This window comes from Gopherus evgoodei, chromosome 3, assembly GCF_007399415.2.
Source record: "Gopherus evgoodei ecotype Sinaloan lineage chromosome 3, rGopEvg1_v1.p, whole genome shotgun sequence".
In the NCBI taxonomy this organism is placed as follows: Eukaryota; Metazoa; Chordata; order Testudines; family Testudinidae; genus Gopherus; species Gopherus evgoodei.
This window is the reverse complement of record NC_044324.1, coordinates 187,238,804-187,266,710: the sequence shown is the minus strand read 5'-3', so window position 1 is coordinate 187,266,710 and position 27,907 is coordinate 187,238,804. Positions and strand designations below refer to the sequence as shown.

At 37.2% G+C, this 27,907-nt stretch overlaps 1 protein-coding gene across 8 annotated transcripts in view; it reads right to left on the bottom strand.

Annotated features, from left to right (window-relative positions):
* Positions 1 to 1,035: 1,035 nt before the first annotated feature.
* The window catches only part of PPM1B (protein phosphatase, Mg2+/Mn2+ dependent 1B), a 111,318-nt gene continuing 84,446 nt past the window's right edge, over positions 1,036 to 27,907 (bottom strand). For 7 of the 8 annotated variants that reach the window (XM_030557668.1, XM_030557667.1, XM_030557673.1 and 4 more), the window contains 3 exons: positions 13,098 to 13,209; positions 11,777 to 11,834; positions 3,933 to 5,013 (listed from right to left, as the gene is read on the bottom strand). In XM_030557668.1, the coding sequence (XP_030413528.1) occupies positions 4,708 to 5,013; positions 11,777 to 11,834; positions 13,098 to 13,209 (476 nt within the window). In that variant the 3' untranslated portion in view covers positions 3,933 to 4,707. Of the gene's footprint in view, positions 2,886 to 3,932; positions 5,014 to 11,776; positions 11,835 to 13,097; positions 13,210 to 27,907 lie in introns of those variants that run through there. The other variant, XM_030557672.1, reaches the window with a different exon arrangement.

The window sequence follows — 27,907 nt, the reverse complement described above, 5'->3', positions numbered from 1 at the left end:
CTCTTCTGAGAAAAATGGCCCTGATTTGTGTGACAGCTGGAAGTCTGCAAAAATGGGCCAAATCTGGCTTCAGATAAAATGGCTTCTGATTTGGACAATCATGAGATGCAGGTATCTGTATTTCATACTAAAACTTCATCCATGGAATTACAACAAATTTTGTATCTGAAACAACAAAATTGTCAACTTGTTATTCTAACCCTCTCCCACAACATTCCACTACAGTGTAAACATTTAATAGGGGCCAAAATTAATTACTATTTACCAGTAACATCTTTGCTAGAGAGTAACTTCTACCTAGTACTTTAGCAGAAAGTATAAAGCCACTGTTGGAAGAGCAGATTTACCCTGAGACGGGGCGGTTCCAGACACCAGCGCTCCAAGAGCGTGCGGCAAGCCACAGGGGGCAGCCTGACGGGTGCTGTGAGGGTGGCAGTCAGGCTGCCTTCGGCGGCATGCCTGCAGGAGGTCTGCTGGTCCTGCGGTTTCGTCAGCAATTCGGCAGTGGGTACATTGAAGGCGCGGGACCGGCGGACCTCCTGTAAGCATACTGCCGAAAGCTGCCTGACTGCCACGCTTGGAGTGACAAAATACATAGAGCCACCCGTCTGAGATTGTCAAGCTGTTATACTTGGACAGTTTGTCTCAATTTTATTTGTGCAGATGCAGCTGGGGATCTTCCATGAATTTATGGTTAGAATTCAAATCCTGATCACTTTTGTTTTAATTCCATCTGAAGTTCTTACCAGACTTGATTTTACTTTCCAATCGCTAGAATAATGGATAAACTACAACTAAACTAAAGTGAAAGGTTGTTGGTGGTTACAAGGCCAAATTCATCCCACTGTTTGTACCATTCTGTGACAGACGTGCCTATTCGGAGATTTTTGGTTTTGTATGTCACCAAAGGACCAACTCCTGAAGTCTTGGCCTTGTCAATACAGCAAAACCAAAACTGAATATTTAAAATTACACACAAAAAAAGATAATCTAACTTTCTACCTTTTCAGCATAAATCCCTTCTGCACAAAATAGTGTATCACACTGTTTTAGCAATCCTTTATTGAAGATAACAAGTTGGTTATGTTCACTGTATTGTATGAAACATCACAATATCATACTGGGAAGGTACTATCAGTACAGGGTTGGACCAGAGCGGACAGTCTGAACAATAAACCATTTTGCATTCTTCATTCCCAATCTTTTAACAACCCAAAAACCCAGCAAAGGGACAAAAATCTGTTAACATCGTCATTTAGAACAATTTAACTTACAAGGCTAAAATCTAATGAATAAATAAAATATATTGTGGCAATAATCCTCTCTAGAACAAAAAACAAAACAAAAAAAATCAGATACACAATGAATCAAAACGATTGGGAAAGCTGCCCATAGGCACCAGTGAGAGAGAGAGAGAGAGAGTGTGTTTTTACAGACTCAGCATGGGGATAAAGTTACAGAAGAATAGCATGAATTCCATTTCACACAAAACCAGTTGATGACTGTCATTAGCTTAAACTACACACAAGGGCAATTACATCCTCGCTGAAACACAGTTTAAACAAATAGGAAAATGTTTACAAGGCATCCACAGCATGTAAAGCATGTACAGATGGATACATTCATTGTTTCCCCTCCCCAATAGCTTTTTTTAATTTTTTTTTTAGATAAATACTTTACTTTTCTCTGTTTTTAGCATCTACTGGACTCAATACATGCACAACTCAAAAGAATTCAGAAAAAAAATCAAAGTTATTGCAAAAATAGAATTAAACTAAGAATCTTCAAGTACCTTACACGACAGCCACTCTGTACCATGCCCATTGCTTATAAAAGGAAAGGTCATTGAACCCATGAAAATATCTCTAATATTTTCTTAGATTTAAAATAGATAATTTTAACTGTATTTATAGTAATCTCAAAGTGATAAATTTGAGCTTTGAAAATAATGCAAACAATTAAAAATTATATCCATATTACACAAGACTTCTGTCTGTATCTTAAGCTGAAAAATCAGAGGAAACTATAGAAAACCACATGTAGAACAAAAATCACATTTTACATTATAATAAAGGCAAATTTTCAGCATTTAAAAAAAAACCTGCAGCAGTGAGTGAAATGTCAAATTAAGTTACATCTAACCATAAATTAATCAGTTTGGTTTTAAAAGTTTTTTTTTCTAGCAAGAGTTTAAGGATATGTTGTACGCGTGCGTAAAATTCCTATTGGTTTTAGATGCCTAAAATCTTCTATTATTGCCAAATACATTTATCATCAAGCAAGCAGTAGGCAATGTATCACAATTTGGACACTGTAGGGAAACCTAACAGTCTGGTAATACAGATAAAACTGGAAAATTAAAAAAAAAAATTACAAATCCTATAGCATATTGCCCAACTGAAATTACTTCCAAGCCACAGAGCTGCAAAAGCCTTCCAACTTGGTAAAGTGAAATAAGTAACGTCTCATACAATTATTTGTACTCTTTCATGCTTATATGTTAAGTTTTGTTAAACCATAATGTATCTTCAGAGTACAACTACAATCCCACGCACCTCAGGTACATATATTGATTTGCTGAAAGAATCACTTTTTCCTTCTTTTTTTAGGGCTAAAAGTTCAACAAAGATGGAGTCAGTATGCCTGAGGCTGGTAAAGATACTGTAACACAGGCAATGCTAAGAGTGGCAATATCAGAAAACACAAAAACAAACAAGTGATGGAAAACTATCTTTCTGCCCATTTCACAAAATGTTGGAAATCCACCAGAATTTTCCCCTTGTATTGAAGAAAACTGATTAAGTTTTTTCCCCCATTTTTTTCAGAATCAAAAGCATTTTAGTAGATTTGTAAGGCTACCACGGATCTTCTAGATCTCCAGCACCCTACAGGAAAAGAAGAGGGAAAATATTAATACTCACCAATACAAAAAACACATTCATAATTAATTGAATTCTAACAACATAATAAAATGTAACACAAGCAAGTAAAAAATGAAAGGAATGGCCATGTTTTCTATACTAATTTCCACATACACAAAATTGGTTTTTCCATGTATATCTCTGTTCACCAGAATCTCTGGAATTCATCTCTGGAAGCAGCATGACTACCGATTAAAAGCTTAGCTATGCTTTTCTCTTACAGAACATATTAATGCAATAAAAATAATGCACTGCAATGAATATAAATAAAAACCTAAACAAATCACCCAGTGTATTAGTCCATCAATCTACCAGCTAACCAATACTTGAAAGAAAAACAAAACAAAACAAACAAACAAAAACATAAAAATCTGTGCAATGCCAAGGAAGATTTCTGAACTCTTGAAAGGGAATTTAGCAAGAGGTTCTCAGAGGATCTTACTCACTGAGGTAGTGAACTTTCATTTATATCTTTGTTGGATGATAAAAGCTATAATTTTGTGCAAGTGCTTCAACAACTGCAACCAAAATATAATAGAAACTGTAACAAAATACCTTTGTCACTGCTGACAATGGCATACTTTTGACAATGGCATTTCAGAAATAAACTACAGGCAGTTAGATTCACACTAACATAGTAATACGCTAATCTACTTGAAAAAGTGTGTATGTGCATGTGTGTACACAAAATGAAGAGGAATAACACAAAATGTAGACTATAACCTAAAATACAACCGCATGTTTGCCTCAATTTTATTGTAGTGTTTAATTTAAAACTATGAAATATTGCTAGAACACAGATAACAGTTATGATAATAAAAACTCCCAGAATATTTGTGTGAATAGCTAGTTTAATAAACACTGTCAGGATCCTTGTTGTCTGTTATTAACAGTAGCTACAAATATTTCCAAACCATGACTAGATAATTAGTATTTCAAATGAACTTTCAAAAAGCTTGAGATAGCACATCATCAACAAAATTACTTAAAAAAAGTCAATATGCATACAGATATTATTCCACATCATATTTTTTATTTGGATTTAAACAAATTTTTAGAGCTTCACACTAAACACTAATTCTAAGTACATATTATTGTCTGATATACATTATGCTATAACCTATGGAATAGTGAAGGATACAGTTCGAGAAAATAAGTAAGATATTCACACTGAACAGAAGAGACAATCTAAATTGAAAGGACCATACATGGAGGAAAAAAAGAGAGTGGCATAAATCCTAAAACAAGTGAAAAATTATTTTTGTAACTATGATAATGTGAACTATATACAATTCAAACAAACATGCAATATGTCGGATAGTATGCTGTGAAATAATTCAATTCAGAAATTTGAATAAAAAGATGTATTTGATTAAGATGCCAATATATGTAATGTAAAGTATTAAAATTCAGCATTCACTAGGAATGCGCTTACAACACAAAGAAAAACTTGCTTTGCATTTGTCAAAAATCCCTATTGCTGGTGTCACAGGGTTTTAAAAAAGTAAAACCTTAAGACAACCAACTACCAGTAATGTAGATGTCTTGTTTCCTGCTACACATAATATAAAATTTAATTACATTTTGTTTATTAATCCAAACTACAGTAAATAGTAACTTTTAAATTACTCAAAAAAGAATGACTTTTCATATAAAAAGTCTGTACATATAAATGTAGGTACAAACAAACTAACTTTCTAGAACTGATGCAACAATGTGCTGACATATGAATACATTAGAACAGCTAGGTCAAGCTATCAAATCAGCTATGTGCAACACAAAGACATTACACCTGTTTATCACTCATCTCATTTCTCCCTGAATCTTCATTAGAGCTCTGCATTTCAGCAAGATGATTCTCAGATTCTGTTTGGGTGTCTGCCACTGGGTCACTGGGTCCAGCAAGATTATCAGAAGTAGATGCTGTAGCTGGTTCAGCAGTGCACTCTTCTCCCTGTATTTTAGCTAGCCTGTAACTAGTCAGCATCTCCTCCAGAAGGTGGCGGTAGTTGCCCCTATGATTAATTCTCATTTGCCTGAGAGCTTCCACCAATTTCCCCTGTGTTCCACTTTCCTCAGGTTCGCCAGGGTCCTTTTTTTAAGATTCAAGACCCCAAAATCAGCAGTTACACTAGGATATTTTAGAATGATACATATATTTTAAAATACATTATATAAAAAGTCATTTCTGATTGAGGAAAAGATCTGAACTTTATGCCCTCCTATGCATATATAAAAATACTTCAAGTTAACAACATGCATCCTAAAATTAAGTTATTTGATTCACGTTTATTTTAGAATGGGCATTTAAGAAAATGCCTTGTATTTAAATTGTTTCTATTAAGACTTCCAGTATTGACAAACATTTCAATCTACTTTATGTGAGGCACAAAGAACAATATAAAAAAGATGACCCCAGAATAAATCGGTCCTTAGTTCAAACTATGTCCTTTGATGCACATAGATGTCTGGCAGTCATTGACTTCAGTGGAAGCCAAAGAGTGAAGAACTTGGCCATTTAAATTTACACTAACTATTGAGTTAATATTTTAAAATGTAAAGTACTACTGATTCAGTAGCAATATACACCTGATGTGAACAGCTTAATTAAAAATGTTTACTGCCAATAATGTATGCTGTAGTATAAGTATTAACACTTGAAATCTGATTTTCTTTATGTGTACAATGCAGAAGGTAGAAGGCCAAGCTATTGCCAATCAGCATCACAAAGATATTGTTTCACAAAAACTCCAATGATCTAGCAATTTTTCTTCCCAAGCTGCTGTCAGGAAAATGGATATCCAGAATATCTAGCTAAAGCCAAATCCAACAACCTAAATTTAGGCACCCATCTCGAATTGTAGCCTATGATGTGGGAAGGAATACTCCCCCTCAAGCTGCAGAAGCACTGTAGACTACTTCAACCAAATGGGTAAAGCAAACAAAAAAACCCTCTTGTTAGTCTGTGTGACGGTGTTTAGTGTGCTTTTGCCCGGAGAAAAAGTTGCATGGCTCTGAGGTCCAAACTGGCTATTTTAAGTTCCTGATCAGTGCCAAAACAGCTCTGTTGCTTTGAGGGACCAGAAGATATTTTAATTATTGATGCCTCACTAACGATCATGCTAGAAATAGTAGCTAGATATCACTGTAAGACTGGTGATTCTCACTACAAAAGATATTATAGGCAAATCATCCTGATTGCCACTTACGCTTTCCCACTGCCTCCTTCAATTCTGATCTGATTTTAGTGGCCCCTATTCTTGAGATCTTTCAGAGTTGTAATCAACATTGTAAGCTATCTGAAAACTTGGAATTCTAACCTTACAAATGTCAAACAGTATCTAATTCTAGGGGGGTCATGAAAATATTGGCTGCCATAACATCTCTTTTCTCTAACCTTCAATTCCAATAATCAGAATAACTTGGTTTTAAAATGTGGGTGTCATTTTCAAAATTTGTTATTGAATATAAAACTGTAAAATTTCTTTATTTCAGAGAACATAAAATGTTAATATTTGAAACTCCACTGAGGTTTCCTGTCCTGTGAAATTTGAAACACTTTTCCAAGGTGGCTAGTACTGACAGTTCAGACTTCTGCATTCAAGGGGAGCTGCAATGTCTCAAGCCATGGCTACAACAAGGGACTAGGGTAACACAGCTACAGTGCAATAGCTATGTTAGCATAACCCCATAGTGAATAAAGTCTACAGTGATGGAAGAAGTTTTTCATTAGGAATACCACCTACCCAAGTGATGGTAAGGTGGGCTGACAGACGCACTCTTCAATCAATCTAGCTGCATCTACACCAGGGATAACTATGGCACTCAGGTGTGGCTTTTTCACACCCCAGAATGCTGTAGCTACATCAACCTACTGTATACTGGTCTCTAATCAGTACAGTGAATGTATGAAGAACTACTAAAAATACAGCCACTGAAAAAAAAAACTACAAAAAACCTCCAATATCTGAGAACAATCCAACCTCTTTTTTTAATTAATAAAATAAAATAACTCTTCCTATTACATTTTAGCTAGCCTCTAATGATTTTTTCTAGTAGTATTGTAACCCTCTTAAAATAATTTTTATAAGTTGTTTCCATTTTAAATCCTTCAGCTACAGCATTAAGAAAATCAAATGCAAGTTAGCAAAAATGCATTACACTATTCGTTTAGACTGCAAACCTTTTGGTGCAAGGGCCTATTACATGTTGGGTACTGATTACTGTACAACATCACATACATTTATAGCGCTATTAAGGAGCAGATCTTCTCTCCACCTTCCTATCTATGGAGATCCTTGTCCACAACAGAAATGGTGAAATTACTACACAAGAATGCTACTCAAGGGTTCCTGGTAACCAAGCATGCCCCTAGGGATCAGTGATCATAGAATCATAGAATATCAGGGTTGGAAGGGACCTCAGGAGGTCACCTAGTCCAACCCCCTGCTCAAAGCAGGACCAATCCCCAGATGAGCCGGGGTCCCAACTACTCCACTCCACACCAAGTAACAGTGCACAGGAGTCCATCTCAGAGGCTCCAATACCACCCACAAAACAATGCTGCAACATTATAGGGAGGATTCCTTCCTCCACAGATCTCTTCCAGTACAGTGTAAGCATATATAGCAGGGTTAGGCAACCTATGGCACGGATGACAAAGGCGGCAAACGAGCTGATTTTCAGCGGCACTCACACTGCCCAGGTCCTGGCCACCAATCTGGGGGGCTCTGCATTTTAATTTAATTTTAAATGAAGCTTCTTACACATTTTAAAAACCTTATTTACTTTACATACAACAACAGTTTAGTTATATATTATAGACTTAGAAAGAGACCTTCTAAAATGTTAAAACATATTACTGGCACGCGAAACCTCAAATTAGAGTGAATAAATGAAGACTCGGCACGCCACTTCTGAAAGGTTGCCGACCCCTGATATATAGGCTGTGCACTGTGTTAAGGATTTGCTCTTAAGTCATTATTTAACAGAAATATATTTGAGAAATTAAATAGTTACCACAAGAAAGTGCACGAGACCCAAGGACAAAATTCTTGAGCTTGACTACAATTTAAATAAAAGCCTTTATCGCTGTGAAAAATATAGAAACATTTGTATTCTGAAAAAAATAATTTATAAAAGATGCTTTCTGAAAATTCTTGATCATCAAGCGATAAAGTTCATTTGTCATCAAATGAAGATTACTTTTTTTATTTAAAAGCAGCAAAGAATTCTGTGGCACCTTATAGACTAACATACATTTTGGAGCATGAGCTTTCATGGGTGAATACCCACTTCGTCAGATGCATGTATTCACCCACGAAAGCTCATGCTCCAAAACGTCTGTTAGTCTATAAGATGCCACAGGATTCTTTGCTGCTTTTACAGATCCAGACTAACTAGGCTACCCCCTGATACTTTTTTTATTTAAGCTGTTCACACTGCAGTATATTGTTACAACCTAGACATCTGCTCAAATGCAAAATTCATATAAATATCTTTTACTTTATGATTTCATCAGTTCAGGTTTTATCCCACACCATATATTTTGTTTACCCTACATTAAAAATATGCAGTGCAAATCATATCTATATATGACGACTTTATCAATACTGTATAAATTAATTATAAGGAATGTCGGTAAATATATTACGCATCACTAAATGAATGACTGAAGATTTCTGAATGTTGCCATAAGTAAGGTGTTTCAAAGATTGTTACAACAACATTGCATATTCTTCTTAGTCTATGTAAGAATACAGTTCACCAAAATAGGGTAAGACTCTCAGCAACGTAAAAATCAATGCAGCTCCAGATTGTGCAAATTAATACTCGCTGTGGATCTGGCTCACAATTTTTAATATAAAGCTCTGCTTTTGCTATAACATCACGTACACTAGGAGCATTGTGATATTTCATTTTGAAACACACTTTACAAGCCACCACTAACTGGGTGTGTTGTATGTATCCAGCCCTTTCCTTTGGTATCTGCTTGAATGCAGGTTTATAGGGGTACTCCAGTTATGCTATCACAACACAAAGAAGAACAGAAGCATTTTAACTAATAATGGAATTATTCCTTCTTCAGTTTTTTTCTCTAAGCATCAAGCTCAGGAGACTGAAGGAAAGTCCAGGGGCTAGGGGGGCGAGTTTAGCAGTGACCTAGAGCAGTGTTTCTCAAGGACTGGTCCACGGACCAGAGTTGGTCCCTGCCTGAAACAGTTTAGTAAGGCAGTAAGCCTGTCCCTGGTATCAAAAAGGTTGCCAAACACTGACCTAGACTATCAGGTTCAACACAGCACATGAACTACTACGCTCAGCCTCTCTTACGGAGAAAGGAAAGTACCTTTCATCTACTGGGGTACTACAAAGAGGTGTCAGCTCTGTTGTCCAATGGCAGCACTATGTTTTCTCCTCCCTTTAAGCCCTTCTGGGACATATGAGACGAGGACAGAGAAGGGAAATAATGCTGTTGCCAAATGAAGTAGATACTCCTATCAGAGAATCAAACTCTATCCTTTACCTAGTGTGGCTGATGCATTAAACTGCAGTTCCAGGTCTACGTGACCTCTTGGTCCTCCAATACTCAAAGATCACAGAGATTTCCCTTAATATAGGGATTTTATTCAATTCTAGCAGAAAAGAGCATTATATTTATATAGCTCAAAAAGTGCATTGCACTCTATTGTCCACAGTTTGGGGATAATAAAGTATTCAATGTAAATATAACCTTTAATAGTAAGCCTGCCCTCCCTTTGTTTTTACTATGCCCACCAGACCTGAATTTGTGTAAGAATTAACCAATTAGTTTAATAAAATACAAATAGATAATATTTAAGAACTGATGAAGCAAGTCCAAGACATTTCTTGAGATTCATCAGTAGCTGAGAGAATGCTTATCATATTTGTTTACTCTGGTTTTTGCCTTTGTGGAGCTACACAAATTATAACAATTTGGTCCTTTGTGTTTTCTTTTGAAAGTCTTTCTTTGTCACAAATATGCTGCAGCACCAGCAGGCATTTATAATTATCTGACAGAGAAACCAGATTTTTTATTTTCATTGCAAATGTTCTGAATAGGGTGCTTTAACTAATCTTAAGCATTTTCATTTTTGGAAATGGGTAAAAAGACACTGAGGCAGAGACAAAAATCTAGTATTCCAACTGTTAGGAGTCATGGTGGGTTGGGAGGATGCAGAGTTACTAAGGAAACACAGATGTTTGAGGATATGAAGACAGCTGAGACATTTGGAAGCATGCTGGTTTATTTTGGGAGGAACTGTGGCACAGTTTGAAAGGGTTAAGGATGTAAAATTTAACTCTAACCTTTATGATCTAAGACAAAAAACATAATATAAACAACAAATTTTAATTTTTAAAAAGACAGACACGACAATGAAAGCATTAGCTATTTATCTGTATTGCGATAGCACACAAAGGCCCAAATCAGAATCAAGGCCCCCAACTATGCTAGTCTCTATAAAGACACACAGAAAGATAGGTCCTGCCTTGAAGAGCTTGCAATCTAAGGCCACATTTACACTAGAAAGTTTTACAGTAACTTTATTGCTGGCATACAGCTGCCAACATTGCAATTGCACATGCACTCTTAAGACAACACAACATATCAAGCTAACAGCCAACAGAAGGGAAGTAGATGGAGTGAGGCGAGAAAGACAGTGATAACAATAAGATCATATAATTACAGAGGCTAGTTATATGCACAGTTAGATTCAGAATAATTTCAAAGTAGTTAAAATAAATAAATAAAATCTGACATCCCTATCTACCCTCTCACCAGAGCTTTCACTTGCTGACTGAATTTTTTTTAGGCATCTCAGCATGCATGGTTCCTGGGGACCATTTAGAGAACAGAGTAGTAGCTTTACAAATTAGCTTAGGAAGTGAACTATGGATAAGAGTCAACATTTCGCTAAGCAATGAGAAATTATCAGTAACTTTTAAAAGGCTATCTAAACAAGTCAAAAAATTGTGTTAGTCTCCTATACAAGTCTCTAAACCAATCTGTCACTATGGAGCTGACTGACATGGAATGGCTGTGACAGTTACTTTGTAAAACAGATGTTAAAAAAGTGTAAATTATAAATTTCACATTTATTCCTTACTCAATCCAGTAATGTAGTAATTTAAACAGTTATTGCAACCCACTATATTTCATAGTGTTGAACTTTTTTTTGTCTAATTGAATGTTTAAAGATTCGAAAGCTCACGTGTTCAGGAGTTGAACAGATAGGTGTAAATAATTCATTAAAAAAATTAAATCAGGATGAACAAAGAACTTGTTACTTTCATTCAAGTGTAAATTATACTAGTTCTAAGCGATTTCACAAAAGATCTTCAAAACTGAAATACACTAAAATTCACTGGAATCATATGTGCAACATGCTAATATCACTACCAAAACCCTTTTCACTTAGTGCACACTCAACAGAAATTTTCTACATAAATACGATTCTTACAAGGACACAGAATTTGACACTAGATTTTCAAGTACAGGACACGTAACAAAATTACAATCTCATTAAATGTACTCTGGCTTTGAAGTAAGTAAACTACCAACAGCTCCTAAAGTACGTTCCCATATTGTGGCTCCATGGTCTTGAATGAAAAGCAGAAGCAGACATTTATATTAAAAATTAATTCTTCAGAATTGGGTATCACACACAACATCACTGTCCCTTTAACAATAAAGTTCTTGAACAATGATATACATGCAAATATATATCAAATATTTAAATACAGGTTACTTAAATTTTGTTCTGTACCCCACCTGCATTGAAATACTATGGTTTCCTCATTATTAGTGAAGTCTAAGACCCCAAAGTAAAACTTACCCCATCATTCTCTCTGTGTGGATTCAGCCTGTTATACACAGCTTCTATAATATTACGCCTAAAAATGAAGAAAAAAAACAAAAAACAAAAAAAACCCTGTAATATAGCAGCGAAATGCCAAATACATTTGAACATCCTACCAGACAAACGAAGAAATATTTCATGTCTAAACTTCTGTTTGTCTACTTTGCATATAAAGAGTTCAGCTAATGGTAACGAAGGATTTTTCAAGGCTTAGGTTTGTATGCGACCAAGGTTTTCCTCTTCTGAATTTTTGCTTCCCAGCCCTCCTCTCCTCTCAGGTTTTTATCCCGCTATATCTTCAGAGTTGCTTGAACATTTCATAAATTCCCACCATGTACATGCAGAATGTTCCAAGTTTTACATCCATACTTTCAGCTAAGCCCAGCAGTCTAAGAATTCCTAAGGTGAGCAGCAATTCTTACCATAAACAAACTGTGAAATGTGAAAATAGATATTTTAAAATTGGTACTTTTGAGTCTTATACTGGGAAATGACACCATGTATGGGAATCCCAATGTAGAAGATTTTAAACAGGTCTGTACCTTGGCTTAATAATGGCTTAAACAACCAAAACAACAGTTCACTAAAATTCTCTCTTGGGCTCATACTGCCAGTGAGTGACACAAACAAATCATTAGCAAAAAACCTGGTGTCCCATCTATAGGCTTGCAAAAAAACTAGTGTCCCACCACAGGTTTACCTCAATTTTTCCTAAAACATCATTTTAAAAAACATTTCACAATTTTAATACTGAAAAGTGCTTTCTACCTTTCAAACTTTCAGGCTGACATGTTAAACAAAATGGGTGCAATTTTTCTTCGAAGAGCGTAACGCTGGCACTGACCCAAGTACACGTTGGGCCCTGAGACCAAAAATTCAGAGTAGCATGAATATTGCTCAATTTTCGATTTTATCACTTTCTATAAATAGTGAACAAATATAAAGAACTAAAAATCCAAATATGTCAAATTTTATATCTTTAAATGTAATTGTATGGGATGGTAAACCAATATGTTAAGTATCAAAATAGTCTATTTTCTTCCCTATTTGGGATGGAGCTGGGGGCTGGTAGTGGGAGAATAGAAAGTATTGCCTGTATTTTCTGTAGTGCAGACAGTGAACTAGTTTAATATATGAAAAACTGAGCAATGCTAAATGTTTTAGTAACTTAAGTTTGTACATCTTCTTTACTAAAGATAATCAAGTCTTCAGTTAATGAAGAAACATGTTGTACTTGTATTTGTAGTCAAAATTATAAATTACTAAAAGCCATAAATTGTTCCAGCACTGTACTTACTTGCCCGCTAGACCACCCCCAGGTGGTAAATTTGGGATATTCTCTGCAGATAAAATGCGCATTACTTGAGCAAGATCAGGCATTCCTTCCTCACCCGACTTCTCCATAATTTCTGGTTTAAAACAAAAAAAGTCCCAATTATTAGTTAAAAATCAATCAGCTGCAAATAGTAAAATAAAATCCAAGTTCTATTACTTTAGTATGGAAAAAGATTTCAGTTTCAAAATAAAAAAATCTTATTTCCCCATTGTACATAAGCAACATTATTCGTATGATGGTAGGCAGGCCCAGTCAGGATTGAGGCCTGTTGCAGTAAGGGCTCTGTAAACAGAATGCATTTCCAAAATAACCAGATATACTTTACTAAAACATTTGGCAATCTGAAATTTTTGAATTGCTGTGTATGTAATGCTATGTTACATGAATTATTTTCAGAAAATAGAACATCTTTGGTTTATTTGTTAATTCATCTTAAGGACTGCTCATGAAAAGTCAGAGCTTCTACAAGGTAAGGTCATACCACTTGCATCTATTATCAGGTATGCGCAAATTACCATAAACAAAACACAGGGAGAATAAAAGCCCCTTCTGGATGGTATAGAGGGGTTTGATTTTCTTTTTTTTGCATCTGACCAGGGTGGAGACTTGTTGGAATAAAGGAGAGAGATATACCCTAGATGTACACAGGTCATAGTGAATTTTAGGTCAGATCCAGAAAGCCTTGTCATCTCTTAAGAGTCTGCTCAGTGTATGTGAAAGATAGTGCTTTTAGCACAATTACCCTTTTAAAAGCTTTGCTATTAAGAGGACAGCTTGTGTATCAAGGCAAACTGGATAACCGTCCTTCTAGACCTTATACAAGGTATGCTGATCGCTTGCACTCTCCGCATAACTACAAGAAATCCATAAATATTTCCCAATGTTCTGGCATAGGAAAGGACAGTTTCTCTTCAGATTTCTTTAGTTGGAAGGAATTCCTTTTTGGGGTATGCCTACATTATCTGTCTCCATAGCAGTAGCCTGGTGCACTAGGCCTTGTTTTATCTTCCTAAGAATTTTGCTTTTTGTGGAAAGGAGAAGAACATAAGAATGCAATTTTACCTTCTTCTGAAAAGAGATTTCTTGGATCAATGTTGCAATTTTCTTGAACCCACTGAAGAAGGCCACAGAAGTCCCAAAGGAGATCAGATAGGTGAGTAAGGCTTCCACAAAGAGAGTGCGAGGGGCGGGTAGGTCTCCTCAGAAGGCTGAGATACAGGGGAGGGAAAGGAACAGCTCATGCATCTTCTGCTTGCTGTTGACCTTGGAGAACTGCGCTGTCCCACTAAAGACTCAGCATTGCTGTACCTGGCAGGCTGAAAATTTGTTCCAACAACAGGAGGGAACCTGATGGGGTCTGGGATACAGTTTGGAGCCACCGCTGTTTCAAGGAATGGGAGATCAGTGCAGGTAGAAAGAATGCTAGTGGAAGCAGACTAAGCTATATTGGGGAGACTGATCAAACAAACTGGCCACTGTATCTGGAGACTCCGCAGATTGACAAACCCTACTCAAACTACTCTTTAGCTGGGAAATGCTTGCAACTTGTAACAGACAATACACAACTGCTGCTGCAGCTCACTGAAGAATTCCACCACTGATTATGAATGAATATGGAGAAGAAGAAACTGCTGACCAGAAACTGGGTCCCACAGGCGTGGAATGGGACCCAGGAGTGAAGGCAGCAGAGAAAGGAGGAACCCAAGAAAAATATTCAAAGCAATTAGATGAGAAAAACTATTGAAGGTGTTAGTTTGCTGCTGGACGCAGGAAAACTGGCATTTAAATTCCAGTGCTGGATTTTAAAAGGCCAAAGCTAGTGCCTAGAAAAGAGACATTTTTATATACTTCTCTCCCATATAGGAATTGGCAAGATTTAGGCAGAAGTGGCTCTAGACTGACAGAGGAACACTTCAAGGGAACAGAAGAGAAAGTATGAAAAAACAGAGCACATATATAAATACTCCAACCATAAAAAAAATGGTTATACAGTAGACAAGAAAAAAATTATACCAAGCTACTATCTTCAAAGATATTTGGAAAATCCTGAAAACAAACACTCTACTACTGCTTACACAAGTATAATGAGGTGGCAAGGTTTTGCTGTTGGCCTCACTTTTAGGGACTTCTGGAAAATGCTTCTTGATTCCTGTTTGCCCACTGTGGCTCTCATCTCTTATTAAATACCAAAGGAGGTGGCAGTAGCTCACTTAGCTGAGGAATTTTAGGAACACAGACATTCTAAAATTCTATTTGCGGAATGATGTCCAATGAAATACGTTTTGTATAAAATGCCGGCAAGGGGTGAGAGCAGGCCTGGTTGGGCAAGGAGACTGGGATTGGAATGAGAAACCTGAGAAGGGAGAGATGGGAACAAGGAGCCAGAGGTGGGAAAGAGACTGGACTGATCCACAGATAGCTTGGGTAATGCTTGGAAGAATGGGAAGAAGAGTCTGTGACCAGCCGAGAACACTCCTCTCTAGAGTGGGAATGGAACCCAAGAGATTCCTGAAAACAACAAGGAGTCCAGTGGCACTCGTTTTTGTGGCTACAGACTAACATGGCTACCCCCGATATAAGATTCTTGAGTTTCACCATTCCTCTACTATCAGCAAACATCTGTGAAACCCTCTGGCACAGTGTCCCGACCCTTCTAGTGTTCGTTCATGGAGGAGGACAATCTAAAGCTTATGCTACAATAAATTTGTTAGTCTCTGGCCTGGTCTACACTACGCGTTTAAACTGAATTTAGCAGCGTTAAACCGATTTAACCCTGCACTCGTCCACACAACGAGGCCCTTAATATCGATATAAAGGGCTCTTTAAACCGGTTTCTGTACTCCTCCCCGACGAGAGGAGTAACGCTGAAATCGGTATTGCCATGTCGGATTAGGGTTAATGTGGCCGCAAATCGACGGTATTGGCCTGTGAGCGGTATCCCACAGTGCATCACTGTGACCGCTCTGGAAAGCAATCTGAACTTGGATGCACTGGCCAGGTAGACAGGAAAAGCCCCGTGAACTTTTGAATTTCATTTCCTGTTTGCCCAGTGTGGAGCTCTGATCAGCACGGGTGGCAATGCAGTCACAAATCCAAAGAGAGCTCCAGCATGGACCGTACGGGAGATAGTGCATCTAATCGCTGTATGGGGAAACAAATCTGTTCTATCAGAGCTCCGTTACAGAAGACAAAATGCCAAAGCATTTGAAAAAAATCTCCAGGCTATGATAGACAGAGTCCACAGCAGGGACTCAGCACAGTGTTGCATGATAAGCGTAACAGAAAGCCAAAGAATCAAATGGACACTAATGGAGGGAGGGAGGGGGTACTGAGGACTCCAGCTATCCCACAGTCCCCGTAGTCTCTGAAAAGCATTTGCATTCTTGGCTGAGCTCCCAATGCCTGTAGGTCAAACACATTGTCCGGGGTGGTTCAGAGTATAGCTCGTCAATTTACCCCTTCTCCCCACCGTGAAAGAAAAGGGAAAAAAATCGTTTCTTGACTTTTTTCAATATCACCGTATGTCTACTGCATGCTGCTGGCAGAAGCGGTGCTGCGGCACTGAACAACAGCATCCTCTCCCCTCCCTTCCCCGGTGGCAGACGGTACAGTTCAGAATGACTGATAGCCTTCCTCGTCATCATCACGTAAGTGCTCCTGGCTGGCCTCAAGTGAGGTCGGCCAGGGGCGCCTGGGTAAAAATAGGAATGACTCCCGGTCATTCCTGGCAGATGGTACAGAATGGCTGATAACCGTCTTTATCATAGCAACTGGGGGCTGAGCTCCATCAGGCACTTCCCCCCCCTTCACGTCTAAAGAAAAGATTCTGTACTGCCTGGACTATCTTAGCAGCGGGATGCTGGGCTCCTCTCCCCCCACCTCCGTTTAATGTCCTGCCTGGACTATCATAGCAGCTGGAGGCTGCTTCCCCCTCATTTTATCTCACTAAAAAGTCAGTGTTTCTTATTCCTGCATTCTTTATTACTTCATCACACAAATGGGGGAACACTACAACAGTAGCCCAGGAAGGTTGGGAGAGGAGGGAAGCAAAGGATGGAGTTGTTGCAGGGGCACCCCCTGGAATGGCATGCAGCTCATCATTTCTGTGGGATCTGACATGGAGTGGCTGTGCTCTCTGGTTCTCTAGTACATTTGCCCCATATTCTAGGCAGGACTGACTATTTTTAGATAAAACATAAAGGAGGGAATGACCCGGGGAGTCATTCCCATTTTTGTCTTTGCACCCTCTGCCGACCTCAGCAAAGGCCAGCCAGGAGCACCCATGACAGCAGCAGACGGTACAGAACGATTGATAACCGTCATCTTATCGCAATTTACACTGGCACAGCAGAGGGTACAGAATGACTGATAACTGTCTCTGCTACCCTGCAAAGGCAAATGAATGCTGCTATGTAGCGCTGCAGTACCGCCTCTGTCAGCAGCATCCAGTAAACATATGGTGACAGTGACAAAAGGCAAAAAGGGCTCCATGGTTGCCATGCTATGGTGTCTGCAAGGGAAATCGAGGGAAAAAGGGCGCGAAATGATTGTCTGCCGTTGCTTTCACGGAGGAAGGAATGAGTGACGACATTTACCCAGAATCACCCGCGACACTGTTATTGCACCATCATGCATTGGGATCTCAACCCAGAATTCCAATGGGTGGAGGAGACTGCGGGAACTATGGGAATGCTACGGGACAGCTACCCACAGTGCAATGCTCCACAAATCGACAGTAGCCTCAGTACATGGATGCACACGGCAGAATTACTGTGCTTAGTGTGGCCGTGTGCACTCGACTTTATACAATCTGTTTTACAAAACCAGTTTATGTAAAATCGGAATAATCCTGTAGTGTAGACATACCCTCTAAGATGCCACAAGTACTCCTATTGTTACTCCTTTCAGTTACTCTATTAGTTCAAGTGCCAAAGGTCTGTGCAGTGAATCTAAACATTCCCAACACTGCTGCTGACCCATGTGGGTATCAGTATGTTGTCACATGATGGAATCTGTTTTTTCAGTTTGCTTTTTTAAAATGTAGGAAATTAAACAAAGAATCTATCTGAAAAACAACATTTTTCAATTTCACACTCAAAAGCTAGGAAATGCCAGAATTAAGGTTGCCTGTGCAACCTCAATTTGGCCTTCTTCTATGTATGCATTATTGTACAATTTAATTAAATGATCACATTATCTTTTCTATAGAGCTGCTGCTCCACTGTTCTTTTAACAGGTTTTGTGTGGCAGAGTATACATATGCTCTACCACCAGATTTTTGAAGCAAGGCATTTTAGCCACAGGTCAGAGACTTGATATTTCTTGCCTATTTTCATGTCATGCCAAGTTCCAGATGAATTGGTAATGTACAGGATATACTAGGTTAAAAAAAACTGAAGCATTTAACATTTCTAGCTATGTGTGTATTAAATGGGAACAAACAGTAATGAACTGAAAACAAACTGAATATAGATGTATAATAAATGATTAGCCATATTTGAGGGGGGGAAAGAAAAACATTTCTACTCCTCATGAAGGAACTAAAAAAAGTTATAGTTACAATTATCTACCAACTAATATACTCTACACTAGTAGGCTTTGAACTTGACCAAGAGAAAAGTATAGTTTTGAATTAGGAGTAATTAATTATCAAAGACACTAGTTTTAAATAGTGACTGTATAAAAATGGAATCTTACTTATAAGGTTTTTTTGTTTTGTTTTTTGGTGTATTCACAGTAAGATCCTTTGTATTCCTGCAGACCCAACCTAGCTAAGGCTGAGTAAGTTGGAATCTATTCTGTCTCATACATCAACACTTTACTTACTAGGACACAATCATTTAAACCTGTGCAACCCAAGAAAGACAATTATGTGACATAAAAACCAAGTACACTACTTTAAAAACCTTTTTTTAAACAAAGCCTAAAATTTGGGCCAGAAAGATGTAAGTGTTCTTTAAATCCAGAGTGTGTATGTACTCAATTAAGAATTAAATAAAATATTTGTTTTGATTTAAATAATAAAGACACTTATACAAGACTCTGGGCACCCTAACACATAATTAATACTACAACAAATCCTAACCAGCAGTAAAATAAATATTCAAAAGAGAATTCTCTCAGCCAGCCAACTAGCCACAAAACCAATTCATTTCCAAACTGTCGTCATTTCAGGAAGTATACCTCCAGCTCTCAAAAAATCTTATCAAATATATGTTTTGCTCCATGCCCAAAAAAGGTCATAAAATACAGGGTATTTCATACCAAGAGGAGCAGTAAGTTCCTGATTCTTGTAGCACTCACAGAGAATGATGCCCTGCCAACACCTTTTATAACTATGGGATTCCAACTGAAGTGCCTCTGCTGACCATAGCTGCAGCAGTGTGGCATAGATAGAGAGACAGGAAAGAGCCAGGCCATTACTGTATAAATTCAATAGTTGAAAGCCTTTGCTTCAGATATCATAAGCAGAATAAAACCATTCCACATCATGAAAAGTATCAACAAATGGACTACCACACTAATCAAGCCATCATTCAACTACAAGAATATGATGTGAACTAAAAAATAACTCAAGTTATCCACAGCAACACTCCCTTTCTTTAACTAAACAAAATAATTATCTCCCTCACACCACACTATGTCCCTCCAAATAACTAACTCAATCTATTAAATCAAGTTGTCATGTCCCTGTTTTTTCTTCCTCTATGGCCACATCTGTAGCTTTTCTTAAAAACACTTGGCAGATACCCTACTATTTCTAAACAAGTTAATACTAGCAAACATAGCTAACTTATCCCCCACCCCGTGAATAATCTGTCTCATGCACATCACTTATGTGCCAAAGTTGGTTGGTTTGTTTTGTAAATGAATCACCTGAAGAGCTCCCATTAAAATGAAGAAACTATAATATTTGAGCTAGCTAGCCATGTTCATTGTTGGATAAATAAATTATTGACCTTGATCCATCAAATGCAACTTTACAAATAGGCTTCAGAACTACTCATAGCTTGTGCCTTTGCAATATGGTAGAACACACTGTAGATGTCATGACACAAAAGTAGCTTTCTAACAGTTACAGTAGATAACCCCCTTTAAAAACAATCTCAGACCCAGCTGAGAGCGTAAGTGATTTCTAAGCAGTGCACTGAACGCTTGAGAAAGGCATATGAAACAGTCAAATCAAATTGTAAGCACATAGGGTCACTGAACTTTACTAGTAAGCCCTAAAACAGCTTGATTTTTTACAGACCATTACATACCTCACAATTTAATGATGTGTCCAAACCTAACAAGAACCATACTCTTCACTGCTTTGGGGTTTTATATTAAAAGCCAAACTGTGATTTAAGACACAAGATTATAGCCACATCACCATCCTTAGCACACTAAACAACCACCAACATAAAAATAATGTCTTGGTTATCAAATTGAGCTAGTATCCCATTAAAATCTACAGAACTTTTCTGTATGAGTGGAAAAAAATGTCATTTCTATGAGCTTGACTTAAGTACTTTGTTTCAGGAAGTATATTTCTCAGTCAAAAGGTCTGGCATATTTAGAACTCACATCAGGACAATATTTACTTAAAGCATTTTTATTGACAGGTGCCAATATCTCAAATCTAAAAAAGAAATAAATTTAAATTTTTATAGCCTCTTAGCTATCACAGTTTAATACACCATGGAAGAGCTCTTTTAAAAAAACAACATTTGGAATATTTTTAACTTGGGTATTTCAAAAGTAAAACAAATGCTACATCATTCTTATTACACATAATTAACTTTACACCACTTTTTCAATTTAAGAGACTTTATGGAGACAGAACAAGCAGAGATTAATAAAAGTGTTATAAGATTTATGTGGTGACTTAACAGGGGGGCAAAGTCAAACAGTCTTCCTTTTAGTAAACAATGTTGTTGGTTTGTTTTTTTTTGCAATTTAGTGTCTTATTTCACATTCTAACAGTTCTAAGATCTATTATACTTATTTGAACAGAATTATCCAATCTCTTTTCTTTATAATGCTAGCTTGAAATTAAATACAATACAAAACCATACTGCTTTTACTTTTGCTGTTGAGCACACTTTCACACAATATTTTAATTGGCAACATATTTTTGCCATCCAGTACTCAATGGTAGTTTCTACCAAGTTCTTTCTTTGAGGATGCAGATAGCATTTTAAAATTTGAAAGCACAACTACCATTGTACTGCCCCCCGTAAATGTTAGCCTTATTAAACGTTATTTCATAAAATGACCGATGTGATTAGAAGAAATGTATCCTGTTCTTTTGTGTCCATCTGGTAGAGAACAAATTCACACATCCTAAAAGTTAATTTTCCTCCCCCTCCCCCTTCCTATTTCATTCTCTTCTTTTCCTTCAATTCCTTTTCTTTGAAAAAAATCTTAAAACAAGAAAAACCCAAACAAGCAAAATGACAAAGCTTGTATTTCCTATTCTTTAAATCTTTATATTTTTTTCCCATCCCATTCCCTCTCACCCCCAGAACAGATTATTCTCTTTTCCTGCATTTTCCACCATACTCTGTTCCTCCTCAAACACTCACTCTCTCTTCTTAGCTCCTCCCTCCTTAACGCTTCTCAGCGGGAAGCAGAGGTCACTTTTGCTCCCTTATAGAAACAGTGGACCAGTAGCTGAATGGGACCAAGTTCTTCTGATATGTAAGCAATGGTAGAAAGATGCAGTATTGGATCTTGGATATCTGAATTCTCTTCTCTGCTAGTTCCCTTTTTGTTCTCTGCTCCTGACCTCATCCTTTGGATAAAGACTATATCTTGACACACACTTGGGCTATGATCCTGTCTCTGCTTTTCTGTGAAGTCTATGGGAGAGTGCCTCTATGGAGCTGGGCAGAATTAGTAACCCTGAGGCAATTTTTAACGTACATATGGAACACAAAAGACCATTACAATCACACGCACAACTGCAAGTTCAAATTAGTCTGAAATTACATGCACATTTTTAACACCTAACATTTGAAAAATCTGATTCCTCATGGCAAGTAAACCCTACACTAGTCTTTTTGTGAAATACCACATGTAACTTAACTGTAGCTGAAATTACTTATTATGCTCCATTCTCAAAGACTAGTCCAGGTCCTGCATGTTTTTCCCCTCATTGTCTGCATCATGGAAACACAGAATTTTACTTTCTTGGTACACTCTGATTACTGGTGTATGAGGGGAGCATAAAAAAATCCACTCTGCTGGGAAGAGAGGGGAGCTTTCCTTGGTGAGTGCCATTAAATTCTGCAAGATCCATTTTTCTTTTTTTCAAAACAACAACAAAAATGATATTTAGTCCTTACGGTTGCAATGAATCTTGAAAATATTAACTTAGTATAAACTGCTGCTGTGTATTCTTAAGCCTGCAGACGAACAGCTCACAATACCTCTGATGTTACTGAATTTTGTCACACTGAGACAGAGTAAAAGCTGACCAAAGTCTTGCCAGTTATCATTGCTGATATTGAGAATCCTGGGCCAAGCAGTGAACTGAAAATACTAGTTTTTTCTCTGCTTAACTTTAAGAAGCTACCTTTTCCTTAAAATCTCACATATTTATTTTATTCAACTACTCCATCATGTCTCATATCAAAAGGGACTGTTAATTATAAATACTGGTTGAACGATGAAGATACCACTTTCCAATTCTTCATTCCAAAGAACAAAATAGTACTCCTACTGCAATCCATTGGACCACCACCACCTCTCAAAGATCAAAGACCGTAGATTGAGAGAACTCATGTCCTTCAGTTGACAACTAAGTAATTTGTTTTAAAATAAAGGTCAGTTACATTTCACTCTGTTTGGATAGGCAAATCTTTATGTATTTATACGCTACTCTGAGGCCTGATCCACCCAAGCGCTTAAGCATATGACTAACTTAAGCACACGAGTAGTTCCATTGGCATCAATGGGATGAGTCGTGCTGAAAGCTAGGCACATGTTTAAGTACCTTGCTGAATTTGGGCCTGAAAACAATCACTACAGTGACTGTGAACATGGGAAGACACAGTCTTACTGACCATTATAAACATGAGTACATCAAGAATATACCTACGTAAAAAATACTAATAAAAAAAATATATTAGGAAGCAGGAAGTCAAACAAAAAGAGTGGGTCACCTGGCACTCTCTCACCAGCAACCCAACTCTTCCATTTAACAGGCTGGGACTATAAAGTGTATTAGATTGCAAAATCAACTGAACGACTTTCACAAATTACTAATTCTTGCACTCTATTCTCCAGAGTGCATTCTATCCAAAAATGCATGCAAAACTGGTGAGAGCAATTAGCTCTCTTCTGATGTTTTTTTAAAAAGAGGCTCCTTCTCATTTACAAAGCTGCTACTTTTTTTTTAAATATTCAACCAATTGTTCCAAGCTTGACACCAAACATATTCCTCGTTGAAGAGTAAATACATGTCACAATGTAAATTTTAAAGACAAATTATATAAGTTATCTGGACACAACAGACACAATGGAGTCAAACAATTTTCCCACACTCAAATAGCAAACAAACCATCTAAAGTGTCTACTTCAAGCTCCCACAAAAAGTCTACTTCTGTCCTATAAATATTTGATGAAAAAATTTAATAGTAAAATTATAGGCTGCCAATCTCTTAAACCAGAATTCAGCCACTTTATTAAGGAAACAATAGACATCTAGTCAAAAGGCTGGAGAGATAATGAATTTATTGAGGATCGACAAAATATGCTGGGAGAAAAAAAGGGAGGGGAAATATTGTGGGTTCTTCTGCTGTGTCTTCTGTTGTCCTTACTTCCTTCTATTCTTGATATAAATTCCTTGACTACTAACTCTCATTTCTTGTCAAGTGTATGTCACTTAAAGGTCTTATACTTTATCCAACGTACAGAGCATTGAATGGCAGGGGGAACTCCTGTTGGAAAACCAAAAACAACTGAAATAATACGACTGACAAATGTCTGGGTAACTTATTTCTGTTGAATACTCTGGCTTACCAGTCATTTATATTTTGAGTTATTTCAAAATAGTATTAGATCAAAAGCAATATTCCCCTATATTTGAAATAAAGGTCATGGGTTTCATACTTTATTTTATGTTTATGTAATATAAGTCTATTTTTCAAAATCTGAATTATGTATATTTCTGTCCAAAATTAGATTTGGTGGACTGTTATAAACAAAAAGCAGTAGCTTATAATAGTAGTATACTTCCCAGATCATTTCTATTTAGTTTGAGTGGGTTAATTTTGGAAATTATCTGACAGGCCACCTCTTAAACTTTTCAGTAATCTGCATTTACAAAAGCTGCCCTGTTTTTACTGTTCTACGTATTTCATAGCTCCTTAGGGTATGTCTTCACTACCAGCCAGATGGGTGGGCAGCAATCGATCCAGCGGGGATTGATTTATCGTGTCTAGTCTAGATCCCCGAGTGCTCTTCCGTCGACTCCTGTACTTTAGCTCAGCAAGAGGCGCAGGCAGAGTCAACTCACCGTAGTGAAGCCACCACAGTAAGTAGATCTAAGTACATCGACTTCAGCTACATTTTCACATAGCTGAAGTTGTGTAACTTGGATCGACCCCTTTCCCCCCCTACAGTGTAGCCCAGGCCTCAGTGTAATCAGAAACAGACACCAAAAAAGCTGAGAAAAGCAAAGTAGCATGAGAAAATTTGTGACAATGATGAGTGTGGGTGGCTTTCCCAGAGTCTATTAACAGTTTGTATGTTCACTTATTCAACAGATATACACTTAATGATATATATTTTTATCTTAAAATAGGTCATCTAGGAAGTCAAAGAATTTACACCAAAAATTTTCAAGGAAATATGCCGAAAGTTAGCATTTCAGAAGTCACCATTATCTACCATTAAACTCAGCGGGAGCTGCAAAAACTCACTACCCCTGAGGGGCGGAGGGGGGGGAGGGTGTGTGGAATCAGACCACCTATTAAGATAACTAATCTAGGTCCCAAGTTAGCAAAGAACAAAGCCTGAACTCAACTTTAAGTTCACAAGTAGCCTCACTGAAGTCTATGGGACTACTAACATGCTTAAAAGACAACAACATGCTTAGGTGCCATCCTGAATCAGGGCCTCAAGGCACCAAAAATATTTTTTTTAAATATTAGGGTCTTGTATGTATCATCAGCTATTCCACCATGAATGTATTATTAAACACTAAGACACTAATGCACATAAAAAAAGTTTAGTTTAGACCCACTTCTGTATTTTGCCATATAATTCTGTATATGACTGCATGTAACAAGAATATTAAGTGAATTTTCTTAGAAAGAATGATTTTCACAAATAAGGTTTAACTAACTTTGCATAATTCTAAGCAAGTGAATGCTTAATAATAATGTTTATTGTGCACTTCTACAGCAAGTTTCATTCAAGGAGTTCAATGAATTTTAAAACAAATCTCAAAACATCCCTATAAAGTAATAGTACCTCTGCTTTACAGATAAGGAAACTTAAGGATGAAGAAGTTAGGTGATTTGCACAAGGTAAAAGTGGTAAGGCAAGGCATATGGTCAAATCACTAGAAAATGCTGTGTCCTGCACAGTACTGTAGTAGGTATACAATAAGTTGTGAACAGTTAGTAGTATGCTTTTCTTTAGATATTTTCAAGAGTCTGAGAAGAATATCACTACAGTTACCTCTAGCCCTATTTATTTTATTTGGATGTTTACTATTCTACATACAATAAAAGCATGTCCACATACTTACAGAAAGACCAACATAACCCACCACCATATCATCTCAGTCTTATCTGGATTGGGCCTCAGACAGGTAGCCCTGATTTCTACCTACACTGTCCCCCAAAACACTGAGTAACACAACTGATAGCTTCAGCCAAGTCAGTGAAGATAGAGCTATAAAGCTCCATCATCAACATACTGAAGACACTCAATCCATGCTTCTCACTAATCCTTCCAACAGTCATGTAAATATTAAGCAAGAGGGGTGATGAAGGAAACTGTCAGAAACTCAAATGGAAGTGCCCTCAGTGAACAGCAATTGTATACCACCACCTGCAGAGCACTCATCAAAGTCAGACTGAAACCACCCAAAAGCAGCCCCAATTCATTCCTGTGGTGGTTTTGCAAATGAGTCAATGCCAATATGTAGTTAACAGTATCCAAGGTAGATGACATATTTGATATCATCATCATGAACATGTGATCTTCATCTATCACTAACAGGAGTGTCTGTGCCATACTTAGCTCAGCAACAAGACAGACAAGGGTCAAAGAGATGAGAGGCCACTAGATACTGTGAGAATTGTCTTGCCACAGCCTTTTTACATAATCTTAACCAAAAATATAAGATTCAATAAAGAAACAATAGATGATGAGATAGCATCAAGCAATGAATTTCTGGAATTAAGAGCACTGTGAAGGATAAGAAAAAAAAAATTGAGCCAGCAAGCCACTTTTACACATGCAGTGTCACCTTCAGAAATCTGCATCTACAGAGAGAGGGGAACTTTACTGAAGTCTCTGGATTGGTAGAAATTAACAAAGACACTGATTGATAGGGTTCTGCATGCAGATATCCATGCACACACATGCTTATACATACACATAGAACACTTGGCGCACACTTAACCCTTCCGGAAAACATAATGCACTCGTGCATATAGTTGTTTTCAGTCAAATACCCTCTTTTTCTTTCCTTTTTTAAAATTAAAGTCTTAGCAAAGCATGCATTTTTCACTGAGGACTATTTATATGCTAACTTCAAAGTTTTAAAATAAAAAATTGGTTGAATTATTTAAAAGTTAAAAGAGCCTGAACAATTTTTAGTGCACGAAAAGCTTATTTCACATTAACTAAAAAACAACAGCTTTCCTTCAAACCTAAAAAAAAAATTAAAAATAAAAAAAAACATCAAACCTATGGGTTGAAATGAAACATTTGAAATAGAGTCTAAAAGAGTAAATCAAAAGTGCCTTCACAACCATATGGAATAAGTTGTTAGCATTATATTACAATACACCTCTACCCCAATATAATGTGACCCAATATAACATGAATTCAGATATAACGCAGTAAAGCAGCGCTTCGGGGGAGGCAGGGCTGCATGCTCCGGCGGATCAAAGCAAGTTCGATATAACGCGGTTTCACCTATAATGCGGTTAAGGTTTTTTGGCTCCCAAGGACAGCATTATATCAGGGTAGAGGTGTATATGTAATGACAAAGTGTTTAGAATCCATATTTATTTGTTGAACAAGTAATATTTAATTTATGCCAAAATTTAGGAGACAAACAGAAAACCAATTCAAGAGCCAGTTTGAGTATTTGCTGCAATAATAATTAAAAATACCAAACTACCAATATATCCTACAATACACATGGCTGATATGAGGCATATGCTCTCTAAAAACCAGAGATTACTCAAGTTACCTCAGTGGCATCATAGCTTACAAAAGAATGGTGTTTCTGCCATTAAAAGAAAAAGATAGCAAGATCCATCATGATATATTATCACTGAAGGAAAACGTTTGTGTGTGACAAATTATAAAAAAGGAGGGTGGGAGACAATAGGCATTATCCCCTAAATACAATTTTTCACTATAGGCTTGATTAGCATACATTGTTTAAATATAATGGGCTACATTCAAGACACGATATAAGCAAGTTCATCTCCACCAACTTCAATAGGAATTGCCTAGATTAGGCAAAGAAGTTGTGTTTAAATCAAGTGCTAACCCCAACCTTTTCCTTACCACAGGCACAGGTTAACATTTTT